Source organism: Heterodontus francisci, chromosome 38 (genome assembly GCF_036365525.1).
Source record: "Heterodontus francisci isolate sHetFra1 chromosome 38, sHetFra1.hap1, whole genome shotgun sequence".
NCBI lineage: Eukaryota > Metazoa > Chordata > Chondrichthyes > Heterodontiformes > Heterodontidae > Heterodontus > Heterodontus francisci.
In genome coordinates this window covers 24733878-24750915 of record NC_090408.1, presented here as the reverse complement: position 1 = coordinate 24750915, position 17038 = coordinate 24733878, and the positions used below count along the sequence as shown (strand labels likewise).

The 17038-nt window shown below is 38.6% G+C and overlaps 1 protein-coding gene across 6 annotated transcripts in view; it reads left to right on the top strand.

The window, feature by feature from the left end:
- znf280d (zinc finger protein 280D) overlaps nt 1-17038 on the top strand; it is a 114295-nt gene that overhangs the window by 50903 nt on the left and 46354 nt on the right. For all 6 annotated transcript variants that reach the window (XM_068017855.1, XM_068017852.1, XM_068017851.1 and 3 more), the window contains 5 exons: nt 2208-2414; nt 7649-7828; nt 9727-9827; nt 10134-10354; nt 15085-15242. In XM_068017855.1, the coding sequence (XP_067873956.1) occupies nt 2208-2414; nt 7649-7828; nt 9727-9827; nt 10134-10354; nt 15085-15242 (867 nt within the window). The remainder of the gene's footprint in view (nt 1-2207; nt 2415-7648; nt 7829-9726; nt 9828-10133; nt 10355-15084; nt 15243-17038) is intronic.

Below are 17038 nucleotides of genomic sequence, written 5' to 3'. Positions count from 1 at the left end.
TTTGAGTCTTTCTTGATAACTTTAGGTCCTGAGCCTTGAAATCACACCTTTCACAAGACTCTGAGCCCTCTCCAACAGTGGCCTGGTGGAGATGGGATGGTGCAAAGCTGCCTACATTATTCCAAATTTGGCCTGATCTATACGAGGTTACAATAAGCTTTTTGGACTTGTGATAAAATGCTCTCGAGGCAAATTCCAGTAAATTAATCAGCTTTGCTAATTACAACTTCACATTGAGAAGAAATTTGTAGTGAGATTTCAGTTGAATCCTCCTTTTCCAGCTTTGTTCATGGGCATCTTAGTTGTGCATTAATGATCTATGTCCCCTGTTCCAAAGTGCCTACCCTCATAACTTAATATTTGCATTAGATTCATCCCATTCTTTAGCCCATTTGCATAATTGGTATAAGTTCCTTTGACTGACATTGTTTTTGCTTGCTTTTGACATCTGACCAAATGATTTGGTATCATTTCAAAATATTTGTAGTATCCTCTACAATATTTCTGAAGCATGTGAGCTGCACAGAACTCAAATTAGGTTGCTGCAAAATTTCAATCAACACTGTTGCCTTCCCATCTAAGCCTTTTCTATTTACCTTGCTGTTTGCTTCTTGTTCCCGAAGTATTTTTTGATGCAGTTAGATAATCTGCTGTTGAGCATACTTCCAACAAGGGAATTAACTCGAAATTTAAAGTATCTTTTTAAATGGAACTCTTACTGCTGAACAAGTTTCAGGTGTGAGGTCACTGTGGATGGAGACTGATGAGATGAGGATTTTTCTAGCTGAATACAAAATCAGTTTTTCTAGTCTTAAAAAAAATTGTAGTAACAAGTCTCAGGGTTTTACTTTGTAGTCAGTGAGACTTTAAGGTAGCAAAAGTAATCATTACCTTTAGTTATTTTTAGAAGCAGATTTGATACTTTTCTCTATGAAGCTTGTACTTTTGCATTAAACTTCTATGATATTGAAATCTCCCATGATTAACACATTATAATTTCTTGCCACTTTTTCTTAAAGTAGGTCTCTTACCACTCTGCTAACCTTGATCTAGCTTTCCAAAATATTTTCTTGTCTCTTACTGCTAATTAGTTGCCAAGTTGCTTCTGCCGTTGTTGCCACTACTTTTGTGCTTAGCTTAACTGGTGAAACATTCTATTTCCTCTTAACTCAATTTCTATCTATCTCATTGTAGTATGTTTCTGTGCGAGAAATAGTATTGTCATTAGGCCTCAGGCAAAAGTCATGTGGAAACACTTAGTTGAACATTTTTTCAGGTTTAAGGTTGAATTCGCAATGTTATTTTATGTCCTAGTGTACTTTTGTTCTTAAAATTGTGGGATAAGAGAATGCATTAAAAAAATTTTAGTTCAAATTTGTATGTTCCACGTCTGTCGGAGTTTTGAGGTACAAATGTTAATTACTACTTTCAGTATTAGTTTTTGACTTTGTATCATCATACCAGCAAGTTTTGCCCTAAACCGATTAATTGGACATTGTGGCTGCTGATTCTTGCTCGTAAGTGATTGATTGAAACAGAGAGGCCTTACAAAATGCATAAAAGAGATGGATTTCCAGGAAATTAGCACTTTTTCTGTTGCCTGGCTATCAGCCACTAAATATAATGGAAAAGCTTTTCTTTGTTAATCTCTCAAAAAGAATTCTCTTAAAATATGTAGTTATTGATAGAGATGCCATGCAATTAATTGAGTTTCCACTTAATTTGATACCAGGGCAACTTGTACTTGTTTAACCCATTTTTAACCCACTAAATATGCTAATAACATTTTTCAGTGTATTTTCATGCAACACATTCAGATCATGAATTTTGAAAGTCTTTTTGGGGGGGGGGGACAATTAGGGAGATCTTGCATATACTTATGTTAGCATTTCATAGTTTACTCACTTATTGTGATACGTGTTACCATAATCTCAAAAAGGTACTCTAGAATATATTTGGAAAATTGCATTTAATTACAAACAATGCAGGTGAAAGATCATCAACAAGACAGGGTTGTTTCTATACATTTAATGTGGAAAGTTGAATTTCAAGCAAAAGAGCTAATGATATTGGCATGAGAATTGAATTTAAAACATTTATGTAGAACACTGAATTAAGAAGGACAAAATTGCTGTTGTTTAATGTGTACAGTTCTGTGCTTTGTGGTTATTTTACCCTTGAGTAAGATTTTTCTCCTTCGTACACAGGAGTCACGTCCCAGTTAGGAAGAACGGGACTTTCTCAATTAAAACCAGTTGCCACTGGTAGAGCAATTCCAAATATCAGCTATAATCCCTCTCAAGTGAATGCATCTGTACCGAATGTTTCTACAAATTCAAGTGGGCAAACGGTGCAGAGAAACTCCCTAAAACCTCTTCAAACAACTCAGATCCTTAACCATGCCAGTGGAATAGGTAAAAATAAGATACAACTTGACTATCCTCTGCATTGTTAGAATGCAGCTCCTTACTGGAGCTATATTACCTTTATGTATGCTTGGTTGCTGCTTTTTTCTCCCAATACAAAAAAAAACTACTATGTGATGCAAATTCATGATATTTATTCAGAAATCAGTAATGTAAATGCAGTTGGGATACTTGTTTTTTTTCCACTTGAGCTGTGTAAATCTCATCTTTTTAAGATGCTGATTGAAATTTAACTTTTTTGACCAAACATTTGGTCACCTGTCCTAATAGCTCCCCCTTTGGTGTGGTGTCAACTTTTGTCTGATTACACTCCTGTGAAGTGCCTGGGGGCATTTTATTATGTTGAAGATGCTGTTTAAATGCAAGTTGTTGTTGAATTTCAATGAAGTGCATTGATGGGTAGTATGAAATTTGCATGCCATGACCACTTGCATGGCGATGACATTCTTGAAGTAGTTATTAGATGTGGAGTAATAAAGTGTATTGGCTAAAGTTTAATATTGTTTTCTGCATAGTGTACTTGTATTACACTAAATAAACCTGGTTATAACAGGACTTGGCATCATTATGGAAATGTGAATTGTATACCAAGAGTAGTTTGTGTTTTAGGGTGAAGTGTTTGTTACTGGCTATTCACTATTGCTGGTAATTGTGGTAATTTTTCTGTAGGATGACCTTCTGGGGGTTTTTAAGGTTATGAAAAGGTTTGATAATGTAGGCATAGAGATGTTTCTAGTTGTGGGGATGACCAAAACAAGGGGCCATAAGCATAAGATAGTCACTAATAAATCCAATGGGGAATTTGGGAAGGACTTCTTCACCCATGGCATTGTTAGAATCTGGAATTCTCTACCAAAAGGAGTACTTTGAGGTGAATAGCATAGATGCATTTCGGGGAAAGCTCAATAAATACATGAAGAAGAAAGGAATAGAAGATTTATTGATAAGAGTTAGATGAAGGAGTCTGGTGTGGAGCATAAATAAAGGCATGAACCAGTTGAGCTGAATGGCCTGTTTTGTGCTGTACATTCTATGTAATATGTAAGGGTATCACAGAAGATGCACATTACACAGTATTAAAGTATATTGTCTAAAGTTTAAATAAACCTGGTTAGATCAGGACTTTGCATCACTATGGAAACACTATTAAAAATCCAGGGTTGGCTTTGTTCAGAATGAACATATGCAAAGTCAGGAATGAGAGAGTCACTTGGCCCATTGAAAACCCATTCTTCCAAAGCTAAATCTCCCTGTAGAGCATGACAACTGTATTTTGAACAACCCCAATATTTTTGTCACTATTTCCCTGCTTCACTGATTATTTTGAGTGCTTATTACTTTTGGCTTTTGAAATTCTTTCTTCTGTTTTAACTTTACAATTCACTGATTCCATTTTATATTCTGTGGTTATACTTGACTGGCTGTGAAGTAATTGGTTTTATTTTAACTATACCATTTAAAATTGTAATAAAAATTTCAGTGAGGTGTCACCTTTAACTGCCTAGACTTTGAAGCATAAAATTCTCGTATTTTAATCAATTTATGCTTAGGATCAATCTATACCCTTTCCAGTGCATGTACGTTTATTTTGTAACAATGGTAGCCAAAACTTAACAGGTTACTGTAAGTGCGATTTGATCAGTACATTGTAAAGTATCACCATTATTTCTTGTGTCTTGCATTCTGCTGTTCTGGTTATTTTGGTATTCTATTAGAATCTATCGGTATTCTATTTAAATTGTGTGCTATTACATCCAGATCACTTTCTGAGTCCCCTATGTTAATGAGTTTCCAATCATTGGACACTTACAATCCACATTTTTTTCGATTTGTTTGCAATACTTCTTAATTATCAGTGTCAAATTTAATTTACCATTGTCTTGTCCAGTTGTAAAACCAAACTAAATAAGTTTGCAGATTTTCAACCACATCTCCAATCTCTAGTTGTGCTGGTTTTATCCTAAAATATTATAAAAGGGGATTTTTTTTTTTTTTCAATGGATGCTTAAGAGTCTAGTCCATTATGTTGTAAAATGGAGAAATATTACTTCGAACTAGTTTTTCAAAACTCCAACGATCTGTAGATGAATGTCTCAGAATACATTGCAAGGAGGAGAGGTAGACATAGGAAGTGAAGGAACTGAAGGGAAGAGACAAGGGCACTATTCGAGAGAGAAATTTCTAAGGCGTTTTTGAAGGCAGAGGGAGGTGGCAAGGTCAAGCGATAGAGATTTTGAGAGGGTTGGAGTGCAGTGACTGAAACGTAGGTATCTGGTCATGCAGCAAGGCGAGGGGCAACAGGAAACAGAAGCAGATATCCATTGTCCAGAGAGCATAATGTGAAGCTGAGAAGTTAATGACAAAGGCGGCATGGAGGATTTGAAGATGAGGAACGAGAATCCTGAATTCAATTCACCTAAGGCACATGTAGCCAGTGGATGAAGGATTTTTGCAGGAGATTGTTCAGAGGAGATTTACAGAGGTTGTTCAGCAGTAATTACTGTTTAGTATGCCATTAAAATCATAGTTACACCTCATTCAACATGGCTTAACATTTTCAGTGGTTTTTACAGCAAGAATAGTGCGTAAAGGGATGAAGGTCATGTTAAATCACTAATATTATGTTGATTGTATTTGCGAAGAGTGCAACAGCACACCCTGTGGAGGAGCAGGGTATCATTAACAGCAACTTCCAGATTTAAGCATTTAAATGTGCACGTGTTGATGCCAGAGGTTGCTACCAACTTTGCACAGGAATGATAGCAACGCTGACAGTTTATCCATCGTTATAACCACAAATTGTGGGCCATAGTGTTCCTTGACATGGTTGCTGTTGTCCTTCTGATTGGTAGAGGTCGCAGAGTTGGGAAATGTCGTCAAAGTAAACTGGATGAGTTGCTGCAATGTATCTATTTAATAGTACATACTGCAGTCATAGTATACTGATGGCTAAGGTGTGAATATGGAGTCCAATGGCAGTGGTAACAATCAGATGGACTTCTCTGTCTTGGATGGTTTTGGGCTTCCTGCGTGTTGTTGCAATGGCACTCAACTTGGTGAAAGGTGCATATTCCATCATACTCTTGATTCATGCATTGTAAATGATGGAGAGGCTTTGAGAGATTAGAATGTGAGCCATTGTTTACAGAGTATGCAGCCTTTGCCCTGCTCTTGTAGTCTTGATACAGATGGTCTCATTAAGTGACTGGACATTGATGATTCCAAGATATCGCTTGTGGGAGACGCAGTGATGGTGGTTCCATGGAGTTCACTGAGAGATGGTTGGGCCTTTTCTTGTTGGATATGATCAATGTTAACTTCCATTTACTAGCTGAAACCTGAATGTTGTGTAGGTCCTGCTGTAGGCTGGCATAAACTACTTCACTACCAGTGGAATTATGAAGGAAATTGAACACTGGAATTTTCATAAAATAGCCTCGTTTAGGGTGTACTATAGATACATTGTCAAGTTCATTGGCATCAGTCACTCCAGTATGTGGATCCCATGCCCCTTACATACTGGAATAGATTCCCTTTGCCCAACATACTGTTGTACAATAACAACAGCAGAAAGTGCTGGAAATATTCGGCACGTCAGGCAGTATCTGTGGAGAGAGAAGCAGAGTTAACGTTTCAAGTCTGTGACTTCAGATTGGTTCTTTCTTGTGTTCACAACCCAAAAGGAGGGCCTACCAGACACTAGCTGCTGAGCATCCAGGATCGGCAACAGTCCAACAAAATTGATGAGGTGTTGATTGATAATTGAAACAGGCTAATAAATTCTTGTTTTTTAAAAGTCTTCGGGGAAAATTTGCATTTTTGACCATATTTCATCTCTTGAGTGAAAACACATTGCTTTCCAAACCTAACATTAAAAAGTAAATCTTTCCAAATCATTTCTGTGGAAAAATAGTTTTAAAAAATGCTGCAGTGTCACTGCCCTGCTTGTCACCTATGATGAAGCAATTGAAGATAGTTGGGCTAAGGGCACTGCTTTGAGAAATTCCTGCAGTTATGTGCCGGGGTTGTGATGATTAACTTCTTACAACCATGACCATCTTCCTGTGTGTCGGGTATGATTTCTGCCACTGCCTGGTTTTCCTCTTGATCCCCCAATGACCTTAGTTTTGTTTCATGCACTCTCCTCTGGTGTTCAGCTCTTGCCTCCATTTCTGGATTAAACCTGTGATGAGGCCTGGAGTTGGGTTGTTTGCCAAACCCAAACTGGGCTTTGGCAAAGAAGTTATTGTTGAGTTGGTGCTGCTAGATGACACTATTGATGACTTGCTGTTAGTGGTAGGTAAATTATGTTGTTAAAGATACACAGGTGAAGGGCATTGTTTATTTAAGGACTTAGACCGGTTATAAAAACAGCCTGCTGGGACACGGGGGTGGCGTGGAGAAAGGCAGGAGGCAGAGATATGTAATGCTGCATTCTGTGAATAAACTAGCAAGAAAAGGATCTGTGTCTAGCTTCATTCTTCACCATTTGGCTTGGATCTGTTTAACACTTACCACCTTGCTGATGATTGGGAGGAGACTGATAATGGTGATAATTGATCAGGTTAGATTCCTCCTGTTTTCTGTAGCGAAGGCATATTTGTGCCATTTTCCATATCGTCAGATAAATGCCAGTGGAACAGCTTGAGTGGGGGTATTTTTAGCTAACTGCTAGTGAGGAGAGTGGAGGTTGGCAATGTTTGTGCTTCTGAATGTCAATCTTGCTACTGGAATTTACATTAGACTTGGATTCTGGTTGGCAAGCTGCCCCAAATAGAAATTACAAATCAGCAGTAGAAGCGGCAAAGATCTGACTGTTGGTATCATTCCAAGTTAGTATATTCCATTTGGGAGACCAAGTATGAACTATTTTCAGAGGAAACTTTTACATTATTAGATATTTCAGGGAGAAGATCATTTGAGCATCTTTTTCAAGACCTTAAATGAAATATTTCCTCCTTCTCCCCTCCCCCACAAGCTCCGTTCCTCTTTTAAGTGATTATTTTAGAATACAATAATTTCTTGACCCACAAACAACCAAATTTATTAATTGTCGAAAGGGACATCTACTGAATCATTTGATCAGGTTATTTAATGCAACTTGTTAATGGTACAATAAAAATGGTAATGTTAGGGAATATTTTTCATTACCAACTTCATGAATTTGACACTGCAGTATATTTTTAAAAGCTATAATGAGCCATTTATTTTCTTCATCTCAGCAAGTGGAGCCCAGAGCACGAATGTCAGTAACAAGCGCCCAACAATCTGTGAGATAAACAATATTGCTTCAAAGAAATCAAAAAGCATTGAAGTTGGATCTGGAAGCAGTGCATCAATTTTATCACCATCTTCAAGCAGTTGTCCTGCAGTGGTGTCATCATATAACAGTACATCAAAAGGTACTATTTTCATTAAACTAGGCTAATTACATTGAAAGAAATTTTTTTGCAAATTTTTTTTGCTGTTGTTGGTAGGTTTGGAGTGCCTGGATACTAATGATCGTTCATCTTTGAACATAGGAGATATACTTCTTTCCCTCAGTTATACTATAACATAATTTCACATTAATGAATGCAACCCTTCACACTTGCATCCTCCACATACTGCAGCGTTCTATTCCGAACCAGCACTCAGTTTTCCCTGCGGTTAAGAGTAACACTTATTATTCCTGAACTAAACACTTGACACTGTTTTATGATCTTTATTACTACTGTTAGCAAGCTGTGTTTTTTTCAAGATTGTCCAAGTGTCAAGCACTGCTGCAGATCTTGCTGAATATTCATAGCAGTGGGCAGACATGTGCAGTGAGTACTTATGGTCTCTCTGTTGCAATATGGCAAGAATTTTTTCAGCAAGGGTTATATGGCTGGAGAAGGTTATTGAGCTCAGGAGGGGTGAGGCCATGAAAGGACTTAAATAAGACCTGGGGTGGGCGGGCTATTTTTCGCTGCCACCACCCTGCATAAAGTGGTGGCGGGAGTGGGTTGGTAAGTGCCTTCTGAGTCTCTTGCTCCATTTTACGCCCCCGTCCCCCTTGCCACCTTCCCGTTCTTTTGGTGGGGTGGGGGGGGAGGGGGTGCGTAAAATTACGGCCATAGTCTTTATTTTTATATATCAATACTATAATAAAGTAAAAATTTGCTGCCTGTTTTTATTTAGCACTTTTCACATCAAAATTTCTCAAGTACTTTATATAATGAATGACTTATTGCGATATAGCGATTTTCCTCATGTATGCAAACTTAGCAGCTATTCTGTGCCAGCAATGTTCTGCAGTCATGTAATGAATAATCAGTCAGTCTGCAGTTAGCTGGTCTGGTTGATCAGGACACTGGGAAGACTCTGTTTTTCCCATTTTAATTTCTCATGTTTTGCTATTTGTTGTTGATTGTCAAAACTTGGCGTGTTGCAACACATTTCTCAGTCTTCTCAATTGTCAATTATGTCCATTCATCAATCATGTTATTCTAGGCCTTGAGAGTTCAGGTTTAAACTGCTTTAAACACTCATTCAAATATGTCATCTGACCTCACTGAGCTAGTGCTTTCCTCAAGGAACTCCAGGTAATATGCAAATAGCATGCAGCAATGGCCGAGCTATGCCTTTTTGAAGAACAGCAGTGTGGAACTTGATAGAGTAGGAAGATAAACCAGACTTGTGTTTGTCCAGTTGCCGTTCGACACAGTGTTGCTTCAGTACACTTCACCATCATACCCTCTGTTAGGTAGCAGAAGTTTACACAAAATAAAAAGCTGCCAAATGATTCCTTTACACATCATTAGGTCCAGTATTTTACTTGCTAGTTCTGGTACACCTAAGTTTTGCAAAGGTTATACAGCCATATTCTTTGCTTTCAGTTATCATGTTGCAATACTTTTGAGGGCCCTAGAAGAATTTGTGTTCTTTGAGTTCTTGTACAGTTTAACCTCTGTTGGCCGCTTTAATGGAAGAGGCACCCACCTGTGAACTTTCATGGATAATCAAGAATCTCCAAATGATGTTCATGTGCTCCAATGACATGCTAGGCACTGGAATGAAAGCAAATGTGAAGTGAATGTAACATTTATGGGCTATATGGTTAGTTTAGGTTTTGCAGGAGGAAAGAAATGCTAATGTGCACTGAAGTGAAGATTTGTGCATTGCTTTTTCCTGCAAATATTTTGGTAGATAATTAAGAAGGTGGATCAATGTAGATCATCATGTAGGTTCCACTCTACCCCTTGTAGCTATTAAGGACCTGATCCAGCTGAGAATTTCATTTTAGGTTGTTATTTAAACAATGAAATTATTTCGGCAGGATCGCAAAGTAATATAAAAAATGGAGTACCAGTTCCAAGGGCTTGTCCAAAGTGCAACATTCACTTCAATGTCTTGGATTCTTTACGGCAACATATGGTTGTAAGTATTTTGATAATGTTTATTTGTTCAACAAGGAATAAAAGGAATTAGTTTACTATAATTTGAGATTTTACATGCGAATAATTGAACATAAACTTTAAAATATTGCAGTTTACAAGATAGAACCTTTTTTAAAAAAAAAATAGCTGTGGTTATGAGCATTTATTAACCAACATTTTGTTCTAGAGGCATATGTTTGCTTTAACTTACAGTATGCACAGGCATTAAAACATTATCATCATATTAAAAAGTATTTATCTAGTAAGCACAGATAAATGATACCACTATTTGTCTGTACCTGTTGAGTTCTGCTGTCCAGATCTGGTGTCCAGCTACTGTCCTGTGCCATCATCCGAACAGTCACCAAACAAGGTGTTAGAGATCGAAAAAGGGAAACTTATTATGTTGGTTAATGACTTTTACTATGGAAAAGATGATGGCGATGCCCACCTAAATCAACAAGATCAGAAGACAAATACAACCTTCAAGTGCTACAGCTGTCTGAAGATCCTTAAGAATAATATAAGGTACAATAATCTGACCCTGCATAAATTAACAGTCCAACAGTAGGACTTGCACCATATTTCTAAAACAGCATGTTATTCAAAATGAGAGTTTATTTGAATACTTCCAAATGGCCAATTATAGATGACTAACTGGAGAGTTCTGGATACTGGTTAGCCTCCACTGTGACCTCTGGTGAAATGTAGATTGAGGGAACAAAACAGAGGCAGTAATTTTTTAAAAAGGTACTGTTCTAAATGTATTGCACAGTGGTTTCTTAATATTCATAGAAATAACTGCTAAATTGTTTCACTTAACTAAGTGTTTATATCCATAGTATATGTAAGTGAACTCAGCAGTTCAAAATGTGTTTTAATTTTAGTCCAATGACTGTGCATGATGCTTTTTGATAGCACTGTAATAGCATATGCTGTACTGAGAGACAAAATAGCCTCAGTACTATTGGAAGAAAATTAAAACTCAAACACCATCAGAAAACCAAATTTGGTGAGCATGCTTGCAAGTATGTGGTACAACACTCCACAAACTTAATGCCATCAATCTGAACAGAAAATGGTAATGATCAGCAGATTTCAGTGGGATTCCCTTCAGGGATGTACAGTGAAAAATAGTTGGTAGTTTATACAGTGCAAGAACAGTCCTTTTGATTGAATAACTTTACTTTAAAATGTTGAAAAAGACTTCAGTAAGCTGTTTTAACAGCTATCCCGTTTTGTTTCACAGTCACTTGCTGGCAGTTAAGGTCATAGTTGTCCTCAGTAAGAATCCTTTAAGGGAAGCTGGAATAGCAAAATGTGAAAAGTGAAGTATGGGTATGGCTTTTGAGAGCACAGCCTGCATGATAAAATGAGCTGAGTAGTAGTAATAGGTGAGGTGAACTTTTTTTTAAAAAGTGAAAGCTATATATAATTGAGGGTATTTTAATCGCTATTATATATACTTAGAAGCAGAGACCAAAGTAGATGTGCTCGTGATTTGTCTTAAGAGCAACTGGAATCTAATGAATACTTTTAAGAGTTTTCTGACTGAAAAATAATGTATTGGAAAGTGAATTATCTGTAGGAGCACCCTCTCATTTTAGACGATTTGTTATAAATAAAGTAAGAATTAACACTGTCATTTATTCCTCTACCCTCACTTTCACTGTATTTGCTTATAGCTGTTTATTTAAAAATCTGACTGCCACTTTTGGAAAAGGTGTGATATAACAGTGACAGTCCCCTCAGTTAACAACATCATGCCTATTTGCCTATCCTATCAATCCAAAGCAGCAACCTATAAAATGTCGAATACAAAAAAAACCTGCCATTTTTGTAACCCAGCTCCTATGCCCCATGTTTTAACTCAGCAACAGGAGTACAGAGCTCCAACATGCTGTGCAGTGTACGCCACATGAGATTGATTGATTGAAAATTACTCATTGGCTAGTCACTGTATTCTTTTCGTATAAATAAGGACATTTATTAAAATAGAAAACACTGAAAACTTGCTGTAAAATATGATGAGCATTTTGCTTGTGACATACATCCCTTTTTGTAATGTTGTTTTCTGGTGATGGTTAATTCAAGGTTGATCTTGACCTCGAAGCTACTGGCTCGAGAGAATTCTATAAGCTATTGGCTTTAACTGATGGGGAGTCCTACCTGGACATGCATTGAGAAGCTTACCAGTTAAAGGTCTGGTCGGGTCTGCAAATGAGGCCTGACAGAACCCCATCCGACCCGGCCTGAGTCCTTCCATTTTTTTCCGTGCCCGACCTGACCATCAGTTAACTTGCCTTGTGTTTTTCACTTTATTCCTTACTTGCACAAGCTTAAAATAACTAACAAAACCACCTTTAAAGTCCAAAAAGTAAATTTACATTAAAGTCACTTACCTGAGGTGGTGATAGAGTGTGTCCGATCCAGCCTGACCCAAGCCCGAATGCTGGACCTGGAGGTCCGACCCGACCCAATCTGACACATTTCATTGGGTTCGGGTCGGGTAGCCGGCCTTTATTACCAATGTCGTTTGGTGGTTGAGTGGTCTTAGTTGTTTAACATTTGTAGTACCCTGCACACATTTGAGATTCACGAAGCTGGTGGCCTTGCCAACCTAAGTTCTCTGGATATGGATAAATAAGTTGTTACTCTAAGTGGACGGAGAATATTCATTCTGTATCGGGCAAGCAGAATCTTTACCTGCGTGGATTTCTTAGTAACTTAATTTGAAAAGTCGTAAGCATGGGCATGAGTTTCCATGTACATCAAATGTCTGGTTGACAAAAAAAACAAACAAATTCAGTAAATATTTAAAGTATGTTAATGATTATACGAAAAAACTGTTGATATCATTTAAAATCCATTTTTTCAAGACATAGAGTGAGCAATTTTACCTCCCACCCAAAGACAGGTGGGTTTGGGTCAGGCGGGATGTAAAAATGTAAAAAATCTAAAACTTGAACTCGACCCGCCTACTACCAGTTTTAATGAAGGCGGAGCGGGGAGAGGGCAACCAACACACTTCTAGGAGGTGGGTCCCTAACTTCAATGTTCTAATGAGGCTGCATGCCTCAGATATTACCTCTCTCCCAGCTGTAGTGCTGGTTGGCTGCACTTTCCGGACCTGAAGAAACCGGGCAGATAAATGGAGGTGAGGATTGCTGCATGGAAGAGTTAAGTGCTTCACCAGCACTCCTTATTGGCTAGGAGGAGCAGGAGTGTTTCCCCCTAGCCCACCAAGCAAACCTGTTCCCCACCTCCACCTCCCGCCCCATCTCTGCCCTGATCTGTCTTTGACCACCCCAGCATCACCCCGTGACCATCCGAATCCACTGTATCCCGATTAGTAGGAATTTAACTGCACCTGGCTGTGGCCTTTTCTGGAGCATTGCCTGCCCAGCAGCGAGCCAAATCTGTCAGTCGGGCTGGTTTGTGAGCAAGGAGCCTATTTTTCAAAAAATACATGCAGATTTATTTTCTGGCCAAAACTCCTCCACCTCCCAATGTAAAATCCCACCTCAGTAAATATTGGGGCCATCGTGATCTGGATTCGTGCAACAAAGAAACGTTATGGCTGGAATTTTGTGAGGCCCGCGGGGGTGGGGCCACAGAGTATCACGGCAGGGTGGAGGGCTCTTCTCCCAACGATCTTCCTGGGGGCAGGATAGCCAATAATGGCCTTCCACTCATATGCCAATTGAGGCCTCTGCTGTGTGGGGCTGACGCCTTGTAAAATGAAGCACCCTCCTTGGAGGGTTGTCCTTCCTTCGTGAGCAGTTTGTTGCCCATGGAGGACCCCCACCGGGACAACTTTACCCCCTGGGAACCACCCCACGCATGACCGACTCCCAACCCCCTCACCGGGGCCTTCTAGACTGGCCTGGGTGACCCTGCCTCGCCAACCTATTTTCTGGGGTTTGACTGCTGGCTGTGGGTCCAAAGCCTCTGCAATATCGGCAGTGGCCACTACTCCCATTGGTGCTGCCAATACTGTTGAGCTGCCAGCCCTCTGATTGGCCAGCAGCTCCTGGAGGCGTGGTCCCCATCCCTTTAAAGGAACAGGGATCTCGCCTCCTAAAACTTTGATTGAAAAAGACTGGAGGATCGCTCCGGGGTGGGTGGGGGAGCGATCAGGCAGAGGTGGGGTTCCCCACCCCAGCCTTTTCAGCCCAACGCTGGGTGCCCTGCTTCCAGCAAAAGTCCAGCCCTATGTGTCACTTCAAAATTTTGTTTTTTTTTCATATGAATTGTTAGTTATTCGCAGTGAGTTTAGTTAGCGTATTTTTTTGTATTCACTGAGCATGTGACTTAAAATATAAAATACAGGATAAATTCAGCATGTCACAAAAATCATCGAAATTTAGGTTATAAGACTGTGAACTGATTCTGTGCTCTGTCACTAAAAGCATAATCCTGCCAATGCTGGAAGTTGGAAATAAAAACAGAAAATGCTGAAAATATTCTGGTCTGGCAGCTTCTCTGGAGAAGGAAACAAACATGTTCTGATCACAAGAGCAGGAGTAGATCATTTGGCCCATCGAGCCTGCTCTGCCATTCAATACGATCATGGCTGCTCTTAGGCTTCAACTCCACTTTCCCGCCTACCCGCCATATCCCTTGGTTCCCTGAGAGACCAGAAATCTTGTCTATCCCAGCCTTACATTTATTCTACGATGAGCATTCAAAAACCTCTGGGGTAGAGAATTCCAAAGATTCACAACCTTTTGAGTGAAGTAATTTCTCCTCATCTCAGTTTTAAATGATCGGCCCCTTATCCTGAGACTGTGCCCCCATGTTTTAGATTCCCTGACCAGCGGAAACAATCTGCGTCTATCCTATTCATCTATCTCTGAAAGATCATCAAGCTGGCAGGTTTGCTGTTTCTCTCTCCACTGATGCTGCCAGTCTTGTTGAGTGTTTCCAGCATTTTCTGTTTTATTTCCTTGTTCTGTTTTCTTTCATCTAGCAAGGCTTTGTGTTCAGAGTAGAGCCTCTCTGAACTTAATTTTATGTTTCAGAACAAAGATGATAAATTGTAAAATAAAATGAATGATTATGTGGACCTAATTTTGTCTTAATTTTGTTAGTTACAATTTGGAAATGTAAAACTGCATGTAAAAGTGTTCTGTGCATTTTACAAAGTCAAACTTAGTCTCTGGTTTTTAGTTACACAGTTTATTTATCCTTGTAATGCAATGTTTAAAGCCACACCTTAGAAATAAGTGTTTTATTAGCTGCTTCCTCATTGTTAGGTTTATGAACCACATGAAGCACCACATGGAACTAGAGAAGCAGAGCAGTGAGAGCTGGGAAAACCACACCACCTGTCAGCACTGTCATCGTCAGTTCCCCACACCTTTCCAGCTACAGTGCCACATTGAAACTGCTCACAGTCCATATGAGTCAACAAGTAAGTGTTTTGATACCTTTTGTATGCTTTTAAACGGCAAAGTTGCTTGCCAACACTTCATTACGATTGTGAGTTCGATAAAATATGTAACATATTTCACTAAGATTTTATGCTGCTTTATGTTTAAAACCATTGAATAACAAGGTTTCTACCTGTGTCTTGGACATCCTGCCTTGAAACTTGATATTTCTTAAGCGTGAAATCCTACATCAATCCAAAGCTGGAGAGAACCCTGGACAAGAATCCATTGTGGTCATGTTCAGGCAAGAATTGGCAGGTCCTTCACAAGTCTAAGTCTAGGCACCTGTAACTGCAGAAGGTACTGACATTCCCATTAATTGAAAATGATCCATGTGCTTCCTTAAATGTGGTATTTCTTTCTCTCTCACTCAGCTATTCTTGTTTTTGGTTCTTAGATGTATAATCTGTGCCAATCTCTCTCAAATGCAGAGGTTGCCCACAGGATCTTGCACGTTTGGATAACCAGTATAAATTCATCCTTTATATGGCAGATTTTTTTTTCCTGTACAGCACTGAATGAAATAGAGCAGTTTTCTTGCCAGAAAGTGGTTTCAAAATTTTTATTGTCCTGCTTTATCTAGTCTATTATCTGTGATATTTGTTTTCACCATCCAGTGGAATTATACTTCACCCAAGCAAAATGATTTATATATGTATAATAGCTGTCTTGTTCTTTTTTTAAATTGAGTTTTCACTTTATTATTCTTGGCAGTACTGAAGGGCATTCTTTCAATATACTTCTTGATTTATTTTCTTTTAAGGCTGTACATTGGTGGCTCATTGTCATGTTACCTTCCCAGCATGTGAGCTACTGTACATGGTTAATCAACACAGTTCTGCAGAATGAGATGGCCCTGCCAGTTTATCTCTTCCTCATCTGAGGCACATCATTCTTGACTCAACATCTATACAATTGTATAATACTTGACAAAATTTGCTCAGTGAGTTTAGCTGAGCTCATATCAGGTAGAACGTGCAACAATATCATCTAGCATATTTCTGTAATGTGAATCAATTACTAAGTCTTTGGGATAAGAGTTTCTCTTTCTATCACTCTTTTTCTCCCCTCTTCCTCCTTCCCCCAATTCTTAAGAAATGAATGTGAAACATTTCATAATAGCTGTGGAGAATTTATTTTCTAAAGCAGAGATGTACACTAATAAAATTGATGAACTGAGATGATTTACTTATGAGGTTTGCTAGTGGGTTTGTTTGGGCGAACTTCATATTTTGCTAGTTTCACCATTGGGAGAAGTGAAGAATTAAAATTTTTGCCTAATTTTAATGCTTGGACATATCCAAATGCTACTTTAGGTCTGTGGTAAATAATGTTTTTGAATCTTCACGTCCTGCAAGCAGGCACCGTTTTACTCCGGGTCATCCAACCATGGATTCAGTTCCAAATAAAATGTTAAGTGTGCTAGGTTTTGTTTAATCCTTGTGACTGGGCCAATTCATGTATAGAATTGAAAAATAACTTTTTTAAAGCAATATTTATCCAGTATTTTAATTTTTTTTTTCTTGACTTGGTGGAGATTGCAAGGTTAGCTAAGTAGTGGAGTGACTTTAATGAACCACTTCAAACTGCCTGGGATCTGAGAGTTGTTTATATTGTGGGAGGGTGGACATTAGTATTAGATAACTGGAAAGGGCGCATGGAGAAAATGTTAAAACTGTTATGAAAGTGCTTCCATTTTTTTAAATTTATTTTTTTGAGGACTTGTGTTAAAACTGAAAACATTCCATAGATTTTATTTTTCCCAAGTTCACCGAAA